This window comes from Electrona antarctica (assembly GCF_951216825.1).
Source record: "Electrona antarctica genome assembly, chromosome: 4".
Lineage (NCBI taxonomy): Eukaryota > Metazoa > Chordata > Actinopteri > Myctophiformes > Myctophidae > Electrona > Electrona antarctica.
In genome coordinates, this window is record NC_136809.1 from 8,889,897 (window position 1) to 8,913,642 (window position 23,746).

Genomic DNA, 23,746 nt, shown 5'->3' on the forward strand with positions numbered 1-23,746 from the left:
ATGTTTTAGTCATAAAATGTAAACAGGTACAGTACGACATTTAAGGCAAAAAAAACACAAAGGTCCTGGGAATTGTGGTCCTATGTATTCAATTCATCAACATACAGGAGAATAAACAAGTAGGCCTAGACAATAATACATCAACAAATAAAAGTTCTATTTACATACAGAAAACAAATTGTTCAACAGTTCATATAGATATTTGCAAGTCAAACACTTAGAACATGTAAGATGTTTATCTTGCTGTATGCACTTGATAAAGAGGCAAAAGACACTGCAGAGGCCATACTTGATACTCATACAGCAGGCTAGCCCGTCTCCGGACCCCCCGGGTTGAGCTCCTTTGGACCGCTACCACGAAGGGTCCGGTCTCACCGGCGTCAAGCGACATGGGATGCAATCTGACTTTCCCTGTTTTACCTCTGTGCTGCGGTGTCGGTGTCACGCTGACATATTCCAAAATAAGCATATGAACGCTATAGGAGACAACGAACCTTCTGACCCCCCCCCGCGAACGGCTCAGAAGCCGTTAAGTATTTTTAATGTTTGTACGACTGTTTTGGCAGCTCTGACATTCTCTCTTCGGTCCCTCCTTGTTGACATCTCGGTTGGCTAGCTGCGCCTACGAGGCGCGTAGGGAGGCGCAGCTAGCCAACCGATATGCTGGAGGCGGTACAATGGGATGTCAACCAGAGAGAATTTCAGAGCTGCCAAAATGGTCGTACAAACATTAAAAATACTTAACGGCTTCTGAGCCGTTCGCGGGGGGGGTCAGAAGGTTCGTTGTCTCCTATAGCGTTCATATGCTTATTTTGGAATATGTCAGCGTGACACCGACACCGCAGCACAGAGGTAAAACAGGGAAAGTCAGATTGCATCCCATGTCGCTTGACGCCGGTGAGACCGGACCCTTCGTGGTAGCGGTCCAAAGGAGCTCAACCCAGGGGGTCCGGAGACGGGCTAACAGCAGGCCATTTCAATGCAACTTTATATTCATTAACCACAATTTCTTAGTCAATACCGGGTACTTAATTTTAGTTAAGGACATACCACAAAACCAAAGGATTATTTTTCAGGGTTTACAACAGAAGCATAAATTTACAACCTAATGAGACGCAGCATATTCTCTGCAGATGCTCTTGCAAAAACAACCATGGAAAAGAGAGAAGACACAATTTCCCATTAATTAGCGGTTACTTAACTTACTTTACACGTAGCATAAGTAAAAGTTAGTTACACTTACACGTGCGTTCATGCATTGAACTCGTTGGTTTTTTAACACTAAACCTGGAACCATCCATCGTCAACCGACCCAGTCCGACCGTCCATTTAATCTCTCAAGCGTTGTTTATTTATTTTTTCCCCCAGTGCGACTCCGAGTACGTTCCAGTTAGCTCAGCTGACTAACCAAAACATCACAACTCCTTTAAAGGAGGTTAGGAAGGGCTTTCAAACCAAACAACCAAACTGAACGGATGACTTAGTTTAACTTTACCTTTGTGAATGATTGTGAGTGTCAGTGAATAAAATAATTCCAAAGCTTCTTCCAGAGTAATTTCAGTTTCAGTAGCCAGCCCAGTTTACCTACACAAGTGAGTGTGCAATCAATTGAGCACTGATTGACTGCTGCACATGCGCACATGTCTTCTCTGGCAACATTATGGCTAGAAACCTGAATGTTCTTTTTTACAATATTGCACGCTTTAATAATATTTGTCACAGAACTTGCTAATTGTTTAGTCAAATGTATTAATGTTAAAGCTGCTGTAGCCTATAGGCTACTGGTCTGTTGTAGGCCTATACGTTTGACAGTTTGAAAGATGTACATTTATTTTGTAGCAAAACTCATCACCATGTCTATAATATAGTTCAACAATTCCTCTCTTCTCTGTCAAAAATGCCAGTGTTTTGAGCTGTCACACAGCACTTTGTCACACCACCACACAATTCAACCGAGGCCTCATCTCAGACTGCTATGACTATGGCATTGTGACTTACAGTGGAAATATTTATAGGCTACTGTAATTAGTGAGGCAAACAGCCAATCACACACAATAGTAATAGCATTTAGTTTTTGCTGATTTTGAAATAGACCTATAAGATTAATTCCAGTGACATAGTGGTTAGCATACGCCTTTCATGCGGAAGGTCGTGGGTTCAAATCCTACTTGGGGTTGACGTCAGCAAGGGCATGCATGCCATCGCAACGGGTTCCTAAATGCAAGAATTCAAATGGGTTCAGATCTGAGCCAAGTCTCCTGCAGGAGACGCGTCTGAAGCCTGTCCTGGACGGGAGTCTCCAGAAGTACCTCGAAGACCCTAACAGGAGCCCTCAGACAAGGTTTCTTTGACTGTGCATGCACCTCATGGTACCACAGCACCTCAAATGCCCTTAAAACAAGGCTCCAGACATCCCAAAACAAATTGGTCAGGGTACTACTCGGCCTTACTCCCAGAACCACGCCACTAAGATACCCATGTACCTAAATACTTCCTTAATGTCAACAAAGTACACAATCACCGCTCTCAAAGGGCACCTACGGATGGCTGCAATTCGAAACTGGCCCCCGTAAAATCTGAATCCCTCCCACCGCCCCCACCTTTTTTCCCTCACTGTATATGTTTCTTTTCCCTTTTTACCTCCATTATGATGAATTCCTGTTCTGTTCTTTGTCTATATAGAAGTGTCTATTTGTACGTCTCTAAATGTTTTGATGAATTGAACATGGTGGACCCTCTTGTAAACAAGTGTAATGCTTAATTGGGTCGTCCACTCACAGTTAACAGCCTTTGTATTGAGTTTGTGCTTGAAATGTACTGTAATTCTGCAAACTGTTAATAAATATTTCAATCAATCAATCAATCACAACACCAGAGATAGTTCAACTAACCACGTGCAACCCAGATTCGGCTCATGCCACTAAAATGTGGAACGCCCTACTAACAGCCATTAAGAAATGTGAATCCCTTGACTCCTTCAAAACCGCTCTCAAGGATTGCAATTTGAAACTTGTCCCTGTAAAAAAAAGTTAAAGTCCCCCTCTCCCCCCCTATTTTTCCATACTGTACACGTTTTTCCCTTTTTATTTTTATTGTATTCAATTGTATATATGATGATTTCCTTTTTTTCATAGAAGTATTTGTATGTCTTTAAATGCTCTGATGAATTCAAAATAAAGGACCCTGATGTAAACAAGTCTTAGTGCTTTTTCTGGTTATATCTTCGTACCAGTTTTTGTATTGACCTGTACTTTCGTTTGATCTGTACCCATAATGTTTCCTGGCACAGTCACCGCAACAGTTTGGTAAGGTGAAGAGTTCCACTGAAATGACAGATAGGCTATAAGATGCAGCAGGTTCTGTTGACAATAATGGGCCAGTTATGTATTTGTCCTTAATATTCTGTGCGGTCTGATGCCTATACTGTATGTTTGTGGACTGGAGACAGGTTAAATGCAGGGGGTTTGTTCCAGGGGCACTGACATTTTGTAATGTACAATTTAAAGTAACTTAGTCAGTGCTACTCAAAACAACTTGATATCTAGAAGAGGATGTGGGAAAGTGTGTTTAGTTATTTGTTCATTATTCATTGGCCTCATCTTATTAAAATATTGTATGAAAAGCTAGTGCCACATTTCTGTACTTTATTTCATTAGAACTCTATACTTCTCTAGTCTAGAGAAATGGATTGCATTTTGGAAATAATCCTTTAATATTTTATTTTACAATAAAAGAAGAAACCTGTAGCCTACATTGCCAACTTGCACGGTACGAGGGGAAAATTCTAATATCAAAGAAACATTTCGATTTCGGTTGTGGAGACCTTCCTCAGCCATGATACAGACAAGCGGACAGAAGCAGAATTAACAGAATTTATTGGGTAGGCGGACATGTTCTATAATAAAACAGAAAGTGGAGATGTCATGTTTTAAAATCTTTGAAGTGAACAGCAACAGGTTAGTCATGGTCATTTTTACAAATCACCATACAAGTCATTTATTCCCTGTTTAAGCTGCCCAGATGTTTTACCAATGTATGCCAAACCACATGGGCACTGAATGACGTATATAACATTTACAGTTCAGACAGAGAGAAAAAGGTGATACATGACAAGGTGACAGAGATGCAAGCAATGGTACATGCAATCATGCACAAAGACTCAGAAGATAGACATAAGGATGCATTTGAATGTCATATCATATGTAAGGGATAATGGATGGCTAGGTGATCATTGTTGATAGATAAATCACAGACAGGGTGATTTATCTATCAACAATGACCAACTAGCCATACCCACTTATTACACGGCCACTTCAAACATAAATTAATAAATTGACCCAAAAGTGACAACAAAACAATGTATTTCCTTGCTTACGGTATGAAAGTATTCCAAGTTGCCTCGGAAACAAGGAAGTGAGTATTGTCTATTTCTCAAATGCTTTCAAAAACATTCTTGTTTAGTTAAATTACATTGTGTGTTTGTTTACATGGCTGCCTGTCATTGGGTACAGCATAAAATCCAAGCAGCGCAGCCAGGTGCTCTGTGAGCCTTTGATTAGGCAGCGGCCTGTTATAGAGTGGAGCGGTCTGTTATCAAGAAATAAGTAAATAACACGCCGCTGAATTCAACGATTGACCAAGCAGAATCAAGCATTCAACCAAGCTGTGTGATAATTAAATATATGCAATCCAGTTAAGCACTGCAAATATACTGTTTTGCGCATTGTGGAAATAGCTGATTTACAAGCTCACAACATGTGAGCTTGTGTTGAAAAGCTGAGAAAATGTTTGCCCAAAATAGGAACACTAGGCTGAAAGTTAACATCTTCTGAGACAATCTATAGGCTACTATCACAGAGTGAACAACAGAATGCCATTGAAGTTACTGAAATTATCATTATTGTCAAATAACCATGAACCTTCCCATAATTTCACATAGACCTCATCTCCTTCCTCTAACTGCACCGTGATACCATTACCAGAATTGAAAGAACCATTTGTATTATTGGCAGTTGTGGTGACAAGTCGTTGTGTGTTCTTGTAGAGGGATGCATAGCTCCCATATACATAGTCGCTTGAACTATGATGGTGGTAGAAATTGAAGTGATACATTCCTTGTACACGTGCTGTGAAGATACCTGTATATAAAGGAGGAGGATTTTAGCTCTGGTTGCCAGCCTCTCGTCTGTAGCGTAAATATAAAGAACGTTTTACCTACTCACCAAAACACTCTGAGCCCCCCACCACACGTATAAAATGCACTTTTTGGCCAGAAAGGGATTTTCCACTACAGAGGAGAGACTAGTCTGTATTTCATGCGAGGGCTAGAAGCAAACAGTGGCAGAGCCTTAATGCAACGGCAGCAAAGGGCATTAGAGCTATGGACCAGAGCTAGGAGGATTTATGATATATTATTTTGTCCTCGCATATGTATATATTATAAGCTCAGTTATACATAGATCATACCTGTGTTTGGACTGTAAGCGTTGCCAATGTTGGTGAAAACCTTTCTGTATTTCAAGATGGTGTCTGTGTTGAAGGGGCCAGTGTTTCCTTGCATCCCAAGTCCAGCTGAGAATGCCACTTTAGACTTGTCTAGGACACATAAAAAAAACATGATAGATGACATTGCAGTGACAGTTTCAATGTTAGGACTTTTTGACAGTTTTTTAAGCAACTGATTCAAATTACTGTAGCCTACAAAGAATCAAATTTAAGATGTAATCTGTAATTTGAGATAACTCCATTAGGGAAAAAAAACACCACCTTTTTCCGATATATATTTTGTTATTGACGCAACAGTCTCTACAATTTAGCATGCCTAAAGCATGCCAAATAGTAGCAGGGAGAGAAATGTTGTAGTTTCTATTAGTCTGAAAGAAAAAACATGTCTACTTGTTGGAGCCTTGGCTTGAGCCATCGGCTTGAGCCTTATCACGCTACCATACGGTCTTCATTATATTCATAAAACAATATTCTACCTGCTGTCTCCAGCAGTTGTTGCAGCTGATTCTCACTGGAGCCCAGCCTGGTGGCAACGTCCGTTAGCTCTGACACTGTGTTGTCCAGTTCTTCTGTTAGCACTGTAGAGTAGACAGAAAACATTTTATAATTTTATAATTGTTAAGTAGATATCGCATGTTCTTCTTCACTTGACTTTACCTTCATTCTCTGTCTGTAGAATGGCCACCTGCTGCTCTGTAATCTTCAGCCTGGCTTCCATGGCTCCAATCTTCATCAGCAGTTCACACATATCAGGCTGACAGTTCCTGTCTGTCTCTGCTATGTTCACTTCACTCAATTCATTCTTCTGTGCCACGTTCTGAACTCCTCTACTGTTTCTGACACAGCAAAATAAAAACACCGGTACAATTAGAAAGGCTCTCATTCTCTAGTGTTATGTCTGGCCCTTAGACTAATACTGCTGTGGTATGAGTCTATTACCAATATATATGCTGATCTGTGTGTGAATTTATTGGAGATAACCACATGCACCACATGACGCAAGAGACAAGTGGAGGTTCTAGCTTAGTTCCCCTCCTATTTGTCCTAAACTGTAGTTTATGTAATTAAGGTGACTGATTTGACTGTACAGAGGTGTGCTATCATATCAAAATATGATGTTTGTGTACATTTATAGATAAATTACAGGAATACGAGACTGCTCGCCCCTTTACCAACTCGCCCCCACGATTTATTTTAATTAGTAGTTAATAGTTAATTTAGTATTTCCCTCCCTCTCTGAAATCTGAAATGATCTTGTATAGAGATTTATTTGATTGCATAGTAGTCGATCTCTATACTCTGTAAAATTTAGAAAGAACAACATGTCACAGAGACGGTGACTGCTTAATTAAGTTAATTTAGGACCTTCTAGCAGTTAATTTCATTTTATTAATCACATTTCTTCCATGTAGCCCATGTTTTGTAATGGCATCATCATGCTATTATGCCCGTGGATATACAGAGTGAACACAAACATGAATTATGTTTGTTATTTACAGCTAGGTAGAGTAGTGGGGCGAGATGGAAAAGGGGCGAGCGTACCTGTTACCAATTACAGTATTATTGATAATAAAAACACAAAATAAAATGAATGTATCCCCAAATATGTCATCCCTATTCCCAAGGTATTCTTTGGAATGGCATTCTAGTAGGCAATTTGAACACTGCGAGGGCAGAGATGGGGGGAATAAATGTGACACAAGTCCTGGGGGGTAATCAAACTCAGAACACATGCTAAACAGTTGTCTTTAAATAAAGCTGTTAACTCAGTGTGCCTAAAGGTTGCGCCGGTGGGGAATTGTTTGTGCTGTTTAAATGATTTGAATGATAAATTATTCAATCAATTTGGCCAGAACAGGTTACCCACGTAGGTACCCAGACAACAGAGTGCTTCTGTCACAGCGGCCATCAGCAGCAGTATCACACTATTTCCTGGCAAAGACATCATGGTTTGATAAGGTGGGAAATTCCACTGAAATACCAACATAAGATGCAGCTGGTTCTGTTTCCTCCAATTGGCCAGTTATGTACTTGACCTCAATAACTTGTTGACAGTATATAGCCTACAATTCCAGTTTGAACTACAGCATCTGATGCCTACGTCAGTTTTGTTCCAGGGGCACTGACATTTTTTAATTTGCAATGCAATTTGGTTAAAAATTTACTGAAGTCAGTCAGTCTTAAAACAACTTTGAATTCTAGAAGAGGATGTGGGGAAGTATGTTTAGTTATTGGTTCAAGCCTTCATGTTGAAGAGCTAGTGCCATCATTATACCTGCCAGGCCGATGGCGAGGGATTATTATTATTTTTTTCATTACAACATTACTTCTCTCTCTCTAGAGTCTAGAATCTAGATAGACCACCCGATGTGGTTAAAATGTGTGAGGATGAAGTGCCTAATTTGGCCTGTGCCATTGGACAAATAGGAACATATCAGGAGTCAGGACTAGTGTTGGCAATGGGCAGTAACAAGTACTTCCCCTTTTACAGTAAGGTATTACTCTGCCAAAACACCCTCCCAATGACATATTGTGGGGGTTAGCAGAGATGGAGTATTCGTAGAGAGGAATTAGCTTTACTAAATTGGGACTTGAAGGGGAGAAAATGTTTTTTCTTTTTCTTTTGTCTTGGAGGGGCATGTTTTGCGCAACAACATAGTCTTTTCATTATTTGTCTGCCCTGAGATCTCTGAAGATTTATATTATTGAAATTGCAATAAAAAGATTTTGACTAGAAAAGAAAAGAAGAAGTAGTACATTTAAAAGGTCAAGATAAATTGCTGCATTATTTTATAGCCTTTTTGGCTGATTGGTGACTTATTATTATTATTATTATTCAGTTCAGTTCTAAAAGAAGCTGGCAAAACAGATTGTGCCGATTCCAAGTAATATGTAATATAATATTATGACTTTTTTAAAGAGTAATATGTAATAACTAATAAGTAACATACTCTCCTGAGTAATATTGCCCAACACTGATCAGGACTATGTAGGTTACCTTAAAGTAAACATTTCAGATAATCTGAGTTCACAGGAGTCATGAAATGATATGACGATCTTGTTGTGATGTTTGCCGATATCATGTACAGTAGGCTACATGACCAAAATACCAGAAGATAGCATAACAAAACTACAACCAAATTCTAAATATGGTCTTTGAGTGAGGCAGGTTCTAGCTCTTTGTTTCACTGACATGTGTCATGTCCTCTCCTCACTTCTTTTCTTTGTCCCTCTACGTTGCAGAGTAGTGTGTAGCCTAGTCTGGTAGTTGTATTGTGATACACTGTGCTGGACAGATCTATTTACTGTCAAACCACTGTTTCCTGTGAAGTCATACCTTCTTCATCTTACACATTCTGTTGTGGTGGTGGACAGGTACGTGCACTGTTTTGACATACATTCATTTGTTGCATTATGTGAAGGAACACATTTCCCAGTTATCAGCTAAAGAAAACTGGGAAATGTTGATAGTAGTTAATTTGAAAAGTATAATGAAATGACTATCGTATCATTGTGGACTGCAGTGACACTGCTATATCTTGCGCCACCCCTTACCCCTTATCCCTAAACTTATTTTAAAACATTTTAAAATAGTTCAAATAGCTGATCTACAAGCTCACAATGTGTCGATGTAGATTGGCAAATAAGTTTAGGGATAAACTTCTTTGCCCTTTTTTACTATTTTGAAAAACATTTTTGAATAGTTCAACTAGCCAATCTACATTGACACGTTAATTGTGAGCTTGTAGACTGGCCATTTTAACTATTCAAAAATGTTTTGCAAAATAGTAAAAAAGGCAAAGAAGTTTAGGGATAAGGGGTTTAAGCGATGACGAAAATGGAGCCCTCTTAGAGTGTCTGACTGTAATCCTAGTTTTGAATGTGCTGTTAGAATCATAGAAGTGAAGTTAGTCTTCTATGGTGTTTGTAGGCTGAATAGTTGCATCAGTTTTAATATTGTTTATGTGCATAGAGTCCCAAATAAAGAATTACTAATTATTTCAAATTATTATGCATTTATTGAATTCAATTGTATTTCATAATTGTATAAAAAAAATACAGATTAATAATTAGAATAATTAGTATTTTTCTTTTCTTTGTGAATAATCAATCAATTACTAGTTACTAGCCTACTAATACGTCCTTGTCCCTTGTTGCTGGGGACCGCCTATAAACCCCCCAGGGACCGCTGGGGGGGTCCCCGGACCTCACTTGACAACACATGCAACTTAAGTGATGACGTTAAAGGTTAAAGTTCCAACAACAAGGCAAGCTGTGTGTATGTGTATGTGTGTGTGTATGTGTGTGACTGTGTGTGTGTGTGTGTGTGTGTGTGTGTGGCACTGACACACATCTCAATCTCATTCCAATGCTGTGGACTCTGTGGAGTATTTCCAGCTAAAATGTTAAGGAGAACAACGGCATTACCTTTAATGTAGATGTAAGTATTCATGATCATCGATCACCATTGCTGATCGGACGTCGCGAGGCTGTGATCGACCAGTACAGAAATGTATGAATTACAAGGATAATAACAGTTAGCATTAGCATTAGCCTGCTAGCTGTCAAACCAGTGTGAGAGTGAATGAGTTGATGTGCTTATTGCAACGTTTATGAGCGGAAAAGATGAGACCGTTAACATGAAAACATATATTGACATACTGGCATGTCAGCGAGTGATTAGTTGTAGGTGTAAAATGTAAAAGAATAATCCCCACGTTGTTTTTGTTTGGGACACGTGACACCGGGTTATGCTAACACGTACACGGTACACGTTTAGCATCGGGTGTACTCTTTGGTGGAAAAAGTACTCACATGTTTTAATTTACTTAAGTAAAAGTATGAATACTGCAGTGTAGAAATACTCTGGTGAAAGTAAAAGTCTGGAATTATGAATTTACTTGAGTAAAAGTCCAAACGTTTTTACAAAAAAAAAGTAAAAGTACTCATTATGCAGAATGTCCCAGTTCAAGTTTTCATATGTAAATGAATGTAAACAACATCTTTTGAAAATAGCAGATCAGATAGAAAAAATACTATTTTCAAATGCCTGAAATGTATATAGGGCTGAAGTGGTTACTGTATGTTCTGTAATATTATTCAAAATCTACAAAGTAAGTAATAACTAAACTTTTAAAATACATGTAGTGGAGTAAAAGTACAATATTTGCCTCTGAGATGTAGTGGAGTAGAAGAAAAAGTACTGGAAATTGGAAATACTCCAGTAAAGTAAAAGTACCTCAAGATTGTACTTTAGTAGCACGGTACTTAAGTAAATGTACGTAGTTACTTACACCACTGGTTGACAGCTAGTCTTGTCATGTGTCATTGTCTGAAAGGGGTGCCGCTTGCCTTAGCCTAAGATTTAGACTCTCGTAGAGTCTAAAATATTAGGCAACTGTGTTCTGACAGCGAGTCAGGTTATTTAATCTGACATGTCAAGTACGTTTAAAGTCCATGGGCAGTGCTCTGATAACATCTGTTTGCACTTTTCATCTGCTTTTAATCCTTGTTTATTTATTAATAAACTAGAAAGCCAATAATCGTATATGTATAGTAATGTTCATGTGATGGCATTATTTATTTATCACCATGAGAACGGCATGTGACTGTATTCATTTGCAGTGCTGTTGGCCATTAAGCTTGAAGCTACTATAAAATGTGCCTATAACTAACTAGCTATAGATACCGGTACTCTTCATTCAAAGTTTATTAGTATTGAGCTACACTAAAATAAGTAGCCATGCAGTTGCACTACTTAGTGAAAGTATAGTTCCATTACTTCCATTGAGATACGTTGTAGCTTAGTAATGTGGTGATTCCTGGCAATAAGGGGCATATTATTACATTCATGTAAAACATACTGTGGGATTTAGTTTATATGTAAAAGCTACTAATGGATGGAGAAGGATTATATCTTTGATGTGATGGACAAACTACACTGAGAACTCCTCGTGCTTTTTTTTTATTGATGTGCCTCAACCTCTGTCTGAACATGCAGTGGTTGATCCAGATACACAGAGGAAAATTAATAATAGCTTTAGCTAGGTACATCATTCTGAAAGTAGGCCTAAATTATAAGCTACCCACAAGCTCTACTGGGAAGTTAGAAATGCTACTGCCCGACAATGCTTCTTTGCGTCTTTGATTGAAAAATGAAAGCTGACATTAAGTTGACTGTGTTTCAGGATGGCAGGAGTGTTCGACATCGACTTGGAGACTGAAGATATCAGTGATACAGAGGTTTGTATCAACCACATCACTGTGCAGCTGCTATATGTACTAACTAGTTGTACATGAGATAAATTAGGGAGGGGTGTGTGTGTGTGTGTGTGTGTGTGTGTGTGTGTGTGTAGGAATTATAGCAGAGGACAGACTGTAGGTCTTGCTTGCTTTTTGATTCTCTGAAGGCTCTCATCGCAGTCAGTTTTGGCAGCAAATAAAGATTTAACTTAGGCCCCAGTGAGATTTGAACTCACGACCCCTGGTTTACAAGACCAGTGCTCTAACCCCTGAGCTATGGAGCCTGATACAAAGATTATTCATGAGTTGCATCACTCACCCTAGAAAGAGCCTGATACAGATTATTCATGAGTTGCATTACTCACCCCAGAAAAGGTGTAAAACCACTTTTTAGTGGCAGCGGTGGCCGAACGGATTGCGGAGTGGTCTTGATACCGGAAGGTCGCCAGTTCGAATCAGCGGGCCGACACGTTAAAATTACCACCGCTGAAGTGCCCTTGAACAAGGCATTGAACCACTACGATGAAATGTGTTCTATGAGCAGGGCCTGGCTGGAAACAAGTTCTTGAGCTTAGCCCAGATACCCTGGGTAAATATAGTAATCATTTCATTTCATTTCATACTGTGCAGTGTGTGCGCACAAGGGTCTTACTCCTAGGTTATTGTTAACATATAATATGTTAAATATATGTGTACATTAAAGCTTTACATAACGTACATAAAAGTGGCCTGTGCCAGTGTCCATGGCATTGTTCGTAGCCCACTTCTGAGCTCTCTAGTCTAGTTCCTTTTGACAAAGACGTTCCAGCCCATCTCTCATGCATGCCTGGCTGGGACTGGGAAGCATGCAGGTGTTGAGATAAAGGAAGTGAGGCCTTTATATTTGTACTAGTATGTGCTGTGGAAACTAAAGCAGATTCAAGCAATCTCTACACAGTATGCTTCCCAAAAATTGCAAATAGACTGTATTTGGAAGGAAAAATGTGGTACCCTTTCTTAACTAATCTAACCCTAGTGAAAGAGAGAAAATGTAAAATTACTCAAGGTATTTTCCTATGTACATAAAATCCATTATATGCATTTAAACCATCCTTTTTTTTATTGAATAAAATATAATTTTGTCAAATCTGTATGGTCGAGTATGTTAATACAACTTATACAATTGGGGTTTGCCTCCCTGCTCTTTTATTGAGACATTTAGATCGTGTCAAAGGTCATGTCATTTCTCACCTAGACATTTTCACCTGATGAGCAGTTCTAGGTGGATACCTTTTTTTGTCCCGCCGGGGAAAATCAGTTTAACCACATGAACCCTAGCTTCCTTATTACGGGAAAAACATTTACTGAGTCACAAGACGTGTAAATTGGCTATTTTTTGGCAAATAGACATGGTGTAGAGGAGAAGGGGACCATGTATAGATAGACCAGGGACAGTTCAACACATACAAATCAAGGACTTTTTGATTCTCTGAAGGCTCTCAGCGCAGTCAGTTTTGGCAGCAAATAAAGATTTAACTTAGGCCCCAGTGAGATTTGAACTCACGACCCCTGGTTTACAAGACCAGTGCTCTAACCCCTGAGCTATGGAGCCTGATACAAAGATTATTCATGAGTTGCATCACTCACCCTAGAAAGAGCCTGATAAACAGATTATTCATGAGTTGCATTACTCACCCCAGAAAAGGTGTAAAACCACTCCCCCCCCCCTTTTTTTAATACTGTTTTTATTAGGCCTTTTGTATTTCTGACTTTTTGATTGATTGATTGAAAAATGTATTAACAGTTTGCAGAATTACAGTACATTTCAAGCACAAACTCAATACAAAGGCTGTTAACTGTGAGTGGACGACCCAATTAAGCATTACACTTGTTTCCAATAGGGTCCACAATGTTCAATTCATCAAAAACATTTAGAGACGTACAAATAGACACTTCTATATAGACAAAGGACAGAACAGGAATTCATCATAAAGGAGGTAAAAGAAACATATACAGTGAGGGAAAAAAAGGGGGTGGGCGGTGGGGGGGATTCACGTTCAGCTCCGTTCATTTGTTTGTTTTCCTTGGAGGAGCTGCGTTGGGTCCCCAAGTCGGCTCCGTGGCCGTACCTTGAGTTGGCTGTGTGGCCGTGACCATGTCTTGTGTTGTCCTTGTGTTGGGTCCCCAAGTCGGCTCAGTGGCCGTACCTTGAGTTGGCTGTGTGGCCGTGACCGTCTCTTGTGTTGTCCTTGCGTTGGGTCCCCAAGTCGGCTCAGTGGCCATACCTTGAGTTGGCTGTGTGGCCGCGACCGTCTCTTGTGTTGTCCTTGCGTCCGTGTTTGAGGGATTCCGATTTTACAGGGGCCAGTTTCGAATTGCAGCCGTCCGTAGGTGCCCTTTGAGAGCGGTTTTGAAGGAGTCAAGGGATTTGCATGTCTTAATGACTGTTGGTAGGGCGTTCCACATTTTGGTGGCATAGGAGCAAAAATAATTTAGTCCCTTGTTTGTGCCGAATCTGGGTTGTACATGGTTCGTTGCACTCCCTCTGGTGTTGTGGGTGTGGACTTCGTTAACATTAAGGAAGTATCTAGACAGGTACATATCTTGGTGGTGTATCGAATCTTGTGGACCAGACCCATTGCAAGATGCTGTACTCTGTCGTCGACCCTAAGCCATTCCAGCCTGTCGAAGTGGGCAGGGGTGAGGTGGGTTCGGGGGGCGAGGTCAAGTAGGAGCCTGACCAGTTTGTTTTGGGAAGTCTGGAGCCTGGTTTTACAATTTACAATTTACAATTTAGGCATTTAGCAGACGCTCTTAATCCAGAGCGATTTACATTAAGCAATAACAAAAGCATGGCATACATCACATATATAAAAAGTAGTTATCATGAATCATAAACTAAGAACGTAACAGTGGAGTATCTATGTTAACTATACATACTATACTATATAATATATTATACATGTGTACTATAAAGTGCTATGACTACATAAAATGCAATTCTAGAGCTGTCTACGTAACAAGCTATAGGTGTGTTTAAAATACTATCTAAGTCTACATAATGTGCTATCTAAGGGGCTAGGCTAGGGCAAGTGCTACGGGCCATGGTGGAGTCTGAAGAGGTGGGTTTTCAGACTACGGCGGAAGATTGGGAGTGAGGCTGCAGTTCTGACTGTGATGGGAAGTGCATTCCATAGTTTTGGAGCCAGAAGGGAGAAGAGTTTGGGACGTGTGGAGCGTTGTCCCGGCGTTTTTAGTGAAGGTACCTCCAGTTTTAAGGGCCTTTGAGGTGCTGTGGTACCAGGAGGTGCATGCATAGTCAAAGAAGCCCTGTACAAGGGCTCCAGTTAAGGTCTTCAAGGTGTTTTTGTCGACCAGTGAGGAGATCCTGTAAAGGAATCTTGTTCTATGGTTGACCTTTTTGATTATGTTGGTGGCCATTTTATCACCAGAAAGATTAGCCTCCAGGATGGAACCTAGGTAGGTAATTTCATCTTTACATGTGATAACATTGTCACCCACTCTAACCAAGAAGCCATTTGCTTTGCTGAGATTACTATTAGAGCCAAAGAGAATGGATTCATTTTTTCCCAGGTGTAAAGATAGTTTGTTATCAGCGAGCCAGGTGCAGATTCTACCGAGTTCCGAGCTGAGGGCCTTTTCAACCTGCAGTTTTTTTCCTGTCCGAGACTAGCAGTGCCGAGTCATCTGCGAACAGGAACAAGTTGCAGTCACAAGCTGAAGTCATGTCGTTAACATATATTAGGAACAGTAAAGGCCCTAGTATGCTCCCTTGTGGAACGCCACAGATCACTGGGAGGGGGGGGGGGGGACAGTGTTCCATTCACCTCCACCATCTGTTCTCTCCCCTCCAGGTAGGATTGCATCCAGCTCACTGTGCTATCGAAACCAATTGCTTTTAGCTTGTTAACCAGTATGGAGTGGTTCACGGTGTCAAAAGCCTTTTGGAGGTCCAGCATGACCATGCCGCAGTATTTGCCAGCATCCACCTCATGTTTGATGTGGTCGCTCAAATAGAGAAAGCATGTGTCAGTGGAGTGGGACGTTCTGAAGCCAGATTGGAACTCGTACATTAATTTATTAGTGGCAAGATACTTTTCAACCTGTTCATAGACTATTTTTTCCATCACTTTCGAGATGGAGCTTAGAATAGAAATAGGGCGGTAGTTGCCGGGGTCTAATTTACTCCCTTTCTTGTGCAAGGGGGTTACTTTGGCCAGTTTGAAATCTTGGGTGTTTGATGGAGAGTTTTACTATGTGGGTGATGATTGGAGCTATAGAGATGGCTGAGTCTCTGAGAAATTTGGAGGGAATATTGTCATGGCCTGTGGCCTTGTGGGGTTGGAGGGCACTCAGTTTCTTAATTACCTCATCAGTTGTTACCATAACTAGTTTAAAATCGTCTTTACAAACACCTAGGTTTCTGTAGAAGGTTGTAATGTGCTCTACACCAAAGAGCCCAGAGTGGGAGGGCAGTTTGTTAACCAGAGTTGTTGCTATGTTTGTAAAGAAGATATTCAAGTAGTTGGCCACCTCAAGCTTGTCAGTGATGATAGTGTCGTCCGATTTGATGTTTATGTTTGAAAACCTGGTTTTTAGTTTCTGACCGCAGCCTAGTTGATTGTTTAGTAGCTTCCAGAGCTCACAAGGATTGTTTTTGTTTTCCTGTGCTTTATCATTGATAAAGCACTTTTTTTGTCCCGCCGGGGAAAATCAGTTTAACCACATGAACCCTAGCTTCCTTATTACGGGAAAAACATTTACTGAGTCACAAGACGTGTAAATTGGCTATTTTTTGGCAAATAGACATGGTGTAGAGGAGAAGGGGACCATGTATAGATAGACCAGGGACAGTTCAACACATAAAAATCAAGGACTTTTTGATTCTCTGAAGGCTCTCAGCGCAGTCAGTTTTGGCAGCAAATAAAGGTTTAACTTAGGCCCCAGTGAGATTTGAACTCACGACCCCTGGTTTACAAGACCAGTGCTCTAACCCCTGAGCTATGGAGCCTGATATAAAGATTATTCATGAATTGAATCACTCACCCTAGAAAGAGCCTGATACACAGATTATTCATGAGTTGCATTACTCACCCCAGAAAAGGTGTAAAACCACTTCCCCCCCCCCCCATTTTTTTAATACTGTTTTTATTAGGCCTTTTGTATTTCTGACATAACTTCAGAATATAATTGACAGATAAATGAGTAAGTAAGTAATATAAAACGAACAAATAATATTGACAGAATAAAAAAAGGTATATAAATGTGATAAACAAGAAAACAAAAAACAAAAAACAATTAAACAAACAGTGACAGATGGTAACACAAACAAAGCAAAGACAACAGGACAGACACTCTTGCTCTCAAACTCTCTCAACAAGTTGTTGTGCCCTCTTAGAGGGGTATATCAACTGCATTACATTACATTTTTTTTAATGAAAAAATAAAGAAAAAACACTCAGTTCCTTTTTATTTATTTATTTTTCCCCTTTTCCAATTTTTGATTATGTTATCTATTGTGTAGGAGGGGTTAGCGTTCACGTATTTAAATAGTCAATGAAGGGTTGCCAAGTCTGTCTTCACTCTCAATTCAAACTTTATCTTTTCCAATTGCAAATAGTGCATAACTATTTTTCTTTCATAAGTGTAGTGTGAGTCGGAACCTGTGCTTGCTTCCAATTCAACAGTATCATTCTACTAGCCAGTAGAGTCACACATTTTACCAGTTGAGCTTATAGGACTAGATATTACAATCCCTTAGATAATCAGAACTTGGCATCGAGTGGGGTGTGGAGGGGTAAAGGCTTCACTGAGGTCATCAGGTGGGCACCCTCCTTCATAGGTGTTTCGTTGATAGGCCCACGACACCTCCAAAGGGCTCAACGGCGACACCTGGCGTCCCAGGTGTGCCCCCCTCAGCTTTTACCCCTCCATAATCATTTTGCAGCCCAGTTGGGGTCCTTTCTCTTGATCCATAGCCATCTGCTGCTTCGTTCAGCAGCCTCTGACAGCGACTTGACGGCTTTGCGGAACGCCTGTCCTCGCACTCCCATCCCCTTAAGAAGCTTGGTTGTGGACGTAGCAACAAATCCTCTACACCCGACCTCAACCGGAAGCACCTGGGCATGCCAGCCACGTTGTTCTGCCTCGGCTGCTATGTCAGAGTACTTCAGTTGTTTGCGTTCATATGCTTCACCAACTGCAGCTTCCCATGGTACAGTTAGTTCAACAATGAATACCGACTTCTGGGCGGTTGACCACAAGACCAGGTCCGGCCTGAGGTTAGTTGTAATGATCTCAGGCGGGAAGACGAGTTTCTTGTCTAGATCAACCAGCATCCTCCAGTCTCGGGCAGAGTCTAAGATGGTTGTTTCGACTCTTGCAGATGGCTTTGCTGGGGGTTGTCCTGCTCTTACAAAGGGGGTGGTGTTTGAGTGTCTGGGCATTGGTGGAGGGAGGGCATTGTTGGTAGCTCTTCTTCCTTCCAGGGTGATCGCCAGTTGTCTTAGGACCTGGTTGTGTCTCCAGGTGTAGCGGCCTTGGGACAAACTGGTTTTGCACCCGGTGAGGATGTGCCTCAGTGTTGCAGGGGTTTGACAAAGTGCACAAGAGGGATCTTCTCCAAACCACTGGTTTAGGTTATTGGGCGTGGGAAGAACATCATAGGTGGCTCTGATGATGAAGCTGATTTGGCTTCCTTCCATTTCCCAAAGATCCTTCCATGTGAGCTTCCGATGCTCCATGTTTTCCCAGCTAGTCCACTGGCCCTGTTTGGACTGTGAGACCGCCGTTGCGCATCTGTCTGCCTCCTCTTGTTGCCGCACCTGAGCAACCACCAGCTTTCTCCTCTGGGTTGATGTTGCCTTGTGCCATGTGGGTCGACTTGTCGCAAGTCCAAACCCACCTCTTCCATGCTGCACCGGTCCTACAATGTCTCCATGCCTGAGAGCAGATTTTGCTTGCTGTACGGCCTCAGATGGGATCCATTTCCTTCCTGTTACCAGTCTGGGAGCAGCCGCTCTGATCGCTTCATCTTGAGACTCGGTCAGAGTCATGTTCAGCCTCACTTTGGTGCATTTAAACTCCTCTGTGAGGCTAGAGACGGGTAGTTCCAGGGCACTGTGTCCATACAAGCCGATGTTGCTGAGGCAACGCGGGAGGCCAAGCCACTTCTTGATGTACAAACTGACCGTCCTCTCCAGCTTCTCAACTTTGGTCATAGGGATCTCGTAGACCGTTAGAGGCCACATCAGACGGGGGAGCAATCCAAACTGCAGGCACCACAGTTTCAACTTGCCAGGGAGCAAGGTCTTGTCAATGTTGACAAGGCCTTTGATGGCTTCTTCCCTCAGCTGATCACTCTGGTCTGAGTCTTTGAGGCTCGCGTTGTACCATCGCCCCAGGCTCTTGGCTGGCAGCTCTGACACCAACGGGATGGGTGTGTCCTCGATGTGGAACCTCTGGTCCACGAGTTTTCCCTTGACGATGGATATGCTCCTGGATTTGCTGGGTTTGAACTTCATCCGTGCCCATCAGATGTTGGCATGAAGCTTTCCCAGCAGACGTTTGGTGCATGCAATGGTTGATGTCAAGGTGGTCATGTCATCCATGTAGGCACGAATAGGAGGCAGACGCTGTCCACATTGCAGACGTTCTCCCACAGGAGGCAGCAAATAAAGATTTAACTTAGGCCCCAGTGAGATTTGAACTCACGACCCCTGGTTTACGAGACCAGTGCTCTAACCCCTGAGCTATGGAGCCTGATACAAAGATTATTCATGAGTTGCATCACTCACCCTAGAAAGAGCCTGATACACAGATTATTCATGAGTTGCATTACTCACCCCAGAAAAGGTGTAAAACCACTTCCCCCCCCCCATTTTTTTAATACTGTTTTTATTAGGCCTTTTGTATTTCTGACATAACTTCAGAATATAATTGACGGATAAATGAGTAAGTAAGTAATATAAAACGAACAAATAATATTGACAGAATAAAAAAAGGTATATAAATGCGATAAACAAGAAAAGAAAAAACAAAACAAAAAACAATTAAACAAACGGTGACAGATGGTAACAGACAAACAAAGCAAAGACAACAGGACAGACACTCTTGCTCTCAAACTCTCTCAACAAGTTGTTGTGCCCTCTTAGAGGGGTATATCAACTGCATTACATTACATTTTTTTTAATGAAAAAATAAAGAAAAAACACTCAGTTCCTTTTTATTTATTTATTTTTGTTATGTTATCTATTGTGTAGGAGGGGTTAGCGTGCACATATTTAAATAGTCTAATGACGGGTTGCCAAGTCTGTCTTCACTCTCAATTCAAACTTTATCTTTTCCAATTGCAAATAGTGCATAACTATTTTTCTTTCATAAGTGTAGTGTGAGTCGGATTGATTGATTGATTGAAAAATGTATTAACAGTTTGCAGAATTACAGTACATTTCAAGCACAAACTCAATACAAAGGCTGTTAACTGTGAGTGGACGACCCAATTAAGCATTACACTTGTTTCCAATAGGGTCCACAATGTTCAATTCATCAAAAACATTTAGAGACGTACAAATAGACACTTATACAAATAGAACCTGTGCTTGCTTCCAATACAACAGTATCAGTCTACTAGCCAGTAGAGTCACACATTTTACCATGTTATATTGGAATGTAGACCGTTTGACCCCAGGCTTTTTGACTCCTAGAACTGCTACCACACCTTTTTTGAGTGAAAAGGTGCGATGCAAACCTGTTCTAACATTGGTTAATTTCTCCTGCCCTAATCTGTAGGATGACATCTGTGACTTTACTGAGACAGAGACAGAAATGTAAGTGACATTTAGAAGATTAGATTACTGTATTATACCATTTACTTTACACGTGTAGTTTTGTTATGGTTTTCTCTTATCATCTCATCCTCCGTGCAGTGTTCAGACGGAGGAGGTGGAGTTGACCAGTGATATTGTGAATAGAGACAGTGAGAGAGTGGGACCTGACTGCTTCGAGCTTCTCAGAGTGCTGGGGACAGGGGGATATGGAAAGGTAGGGTGTGTGTGTGTGCGTGTGCGTGCGTGCGTGCGTGCGCGCGCGTGTGCACGTACGGCTGCATGAGCGTGTGGTTGCATGTATTTACACATTTTAAGCTGGCATTCATTATGAGAATATTTAACCACATGAACCCCCTATAAAATGGACTTGAATAAATTACAACTGTACTTGGACCGTATCTGTATCTGCTATTTTTTGGGGGGAATGTTTCCCCCCAAAATGGGCATGCTGGGGTTCAAGTGGTTAAAATGTTTAGCTTCACCAAACTTGTGTCGTTGACTCGTTGGTAGCCAACATGACCTTGGAAGGTTTATACTGTGATCTATGTCGCTCTCTTACTGACACCGCTGCCATTGTTACAATAATGTCAAGGCAATTTAACATAAAACCTTGATTGGGTTTGTTCCTGCAGGTGTTCCAGGTGCGAAAGGTTCAGGGCGCCCAAACGGGCAAAATTTTTGCCATGAAAGTGCTCAAGAAGGTACATCACACACACACTGCCTCCAGGTTGCTCCTTCAGAACCACCACAGATGGCTTTAAAATGATTAGTTCTCTTACCCACACTACAGTATACAGTAACATCTGCACTGTGTTCATTTAACTTAGAGAATGTACAAATGGAACTAAAAGGACCATGTGTACACGCTCTGGTTAATTTTACACGATGGATCTGACTGTGTAGCATCTCCTTTTTGTATGTACTTCTGTTTTTCATTATTTTATTTGAATTACTTACATTTACTTTTCTGTTAGTTTTAGGTTGTTTTAGTTTATTTGTAACCTTGGATATTTTCAGAGGTGAGATTCAAAAAGGACAGAAAAAAACCTCAACAAAACATATCATTAAAAACCTGTTAAAACAGGCAAAGCAAAAAATAAATGTACACGATTAATTTCATATCCACCAAAATACTAGGCTATGTACTGTATGAAATATTGACACAAACTAAGGACATATTCTTTAGTTTGTTCTAGTTAGGGTAATCACACTTTTTAATCTTTCAGTTCAATTAAAATGTTTTTATTTTCCCATCTAGGTTTCATTGTCATTAGTTTTAGTTATCTATATTAACGTTTTACCTTAACCCCTGTGAATCCAACACCTCCATTTATCCCCTGTTTTCTCATCTAACTTACCATTCGTCCCTCCCTTCACTTATTATCTTCATATCATCTCATACTTTTCTCTCCCCACCTACTCACGCCTCCCCATTTATTTGTCATCTAACCACCCATGAATCTCTTCCTCTCTGTCCCACCTCCCCTGCCTCCCTCCACCATCTCTTCCATCTGCCCTCCTGCAGGCCAAGATTGTGCGTAACGCCAAGGATACAGCCCATACGCGCGCGGAGCGGGAGATTCTGGAGACGGTGAGGCATCCGTTCATTGTGGACCTGCTGTACGCATTCCAGACTGGCGGAAAACTATACCTCATTTTGGAGTGTCTGATAGGTAAGACAGACAGACAGGCAGGCTGGATGAAAACGGAGGCCGCGCTCTGGAATTGGCATAAACGCAATGATGGACCACTTCAAGGAACCGCATTGTTGTTCTTGTGTGAATTGAACGTTTAAATGGTCGTCGTGTGGATTTCACATTTCAGTGACATAATTCATGTGTCACTCCATGGACAGTAAAAAAAAGGAGACGGAGCACTATCACTTAACGACTTAAGTCCTATATACTTAGCCGTATGACGAATAGCAAAAATTTAGATACAAGACAATGCTGTCAGCAAAACTGGCCAACTGAACTGACTTGATCATCTCGCTAATCTGCTAATCATAGCCTTTTATTGAATGTGGTTAATACATACATACATTACACATACATTACGAACAAGCATCTGTGTTTGCATGAATTTTAATACTCCACATACTACACATTTCATATACAATTCGCCAGCATTCCTAAAGATGCAAGGACATAGTCCTTGTGGGTCACGAGGACCTGAGTTTGAATCTGACTCACTGTCATGTCTTGCATATCCTCTAAATACGTCATAAAATGCATATATAATGTCAGAGCTTTTAGATATACCTGTAGATGTCTCCCCATTCAAAGAGATGGGAGTCTTGTCTTGTTTGTTGTGGAACAAACCACTTAAACCCTCATTCTACTACAAATATCTTTGCAGAATATAGCTGATCTACGAGCTCACAACGTGTCACATTGCGACACGTGAGCTTATAGATCTGTTATTTTTCCTCAAATCTTCACCCCACAGGGACACTAGGATTCATGTGGTTACGTTATTTTCCCAGATTGTAAGAGACTTCTACTTCTCTTGAATAGACTTTGTTGTGCATACATTTCACTGCTCCTCCCAAACTACAGTGCCTACCTTGTAGGTAGAAAGTGACAAAATGCTGCTGTTACTAATCCATTTATTATGTTTGTCAGGAGGGGAGTTGTTCATGCAGTTGGAGAAGGAAGGTATCTTCATGGAGGACACAGCCTGGTAAGCCTGGCCTGCTCTGGACACTCCCCTTGAGATACGAAATCACTGTTTGATTACATACTGTAAAAGCAGGACATTTACTAGCCTCTGACATTTACTAACTTCATCATCCAGGTATGGTTGCAATCCACCTTGAATTACCCTGTTATCTACAGTATATGTTATCGAGTTTTGATAACTTGGATTGTTTACACATTGGAAAGTAAGCAGAATACTGCTGTAGGTAGCATTAGAAAATCTTAGGTACATTACAGCTATTAGTGTGTAAATATTAAGAGGCGGCTGTTCATACTGTGGAGTCAATCAGTACTGCTGTAAGAGGCTGAGACATCACAGTACAACAGGAAAGAGCCCTGGATGGAGTCTAGACTATACAACAATGCTACGAATGGCACTAGGTGTCACATGGACGGACCGCATCAGAAATGTGGACCTCTATGCCATAGAGGTCCACATTTCTGATGGGGACCTACCACGGGTCACAGACA

General features: G+C 41.0%; 3 protein-coding genes across 4 annotated transcripts in view; 2 read left to right on the forward strand and 1 right to left on the reverse strand.

The window, feature by feature from the left end:
* The window catches only part of LOC306921069 (E3 ubiquitin-protein ligase DTX4-like), a 59,264-nt gene extending 57,917 nt beyond the window's left edge, over positions 1-1,347 (reverse strand). Inside the window, exon 1 of the mRNA XM_079498163.1 lies at positions 1,244-1,347. The gene's annotated coding sequence lies outside the window, so the exon portion shown is untranslated. The remainder of the gene's footprint in view (positions 1-1,243) is intronic.
* Positions 1,348-9,683: 8,336 nt separating this feature from the next.
* LOC306922409 (ribosomal protein S6 kinase beta-2-like) overlaps positions 9,684-23,746 on the forward strand; it is a 28,116-nt gene continuing 14,053 nt past the window's right edge. Inside the window, exons 1-7 of one of the 2 annotated variants that reach the window (XM_079499985.1) lie at positions 9,684-9,773; positions 11,694-11,748; positions 20,539-20,576; positions 20,676-20,790; positions 21,209-21,277; positions 22,102-22,249; positions 23,201-23,258. In XM_079499985.1, coding sequence (XP_079356111.1) covers positions 9,742-9,773; positions 11,694-11,748; positions 20,539-20,576; positions 20,676-20,790; positions 21,209-21,277; positions 22,102-22,249; positions 23,201-23,258 — 515 coding nt within the window. In that variant the 5' untranslated portion in view covers positions 9,684-9,741. The other variant, XM_079499986.1, reaches the window with a different exon arrangement.
* LOC306922407 (uncharacterized protein) overlaps positions 12,264-23,746 on the forward strand; it is a 107,785-nt gene continuing 96,302 nt past the window's right edge. The window contains exon 1 of the mRNA XM_079499979.1: positions 12,264-12,337. The gene's annotated coding sequence lies outside the window, so the exon portion shown is untranslated. The remainder of the gene's footprint in view (positions 12,338-23,746) is intronic.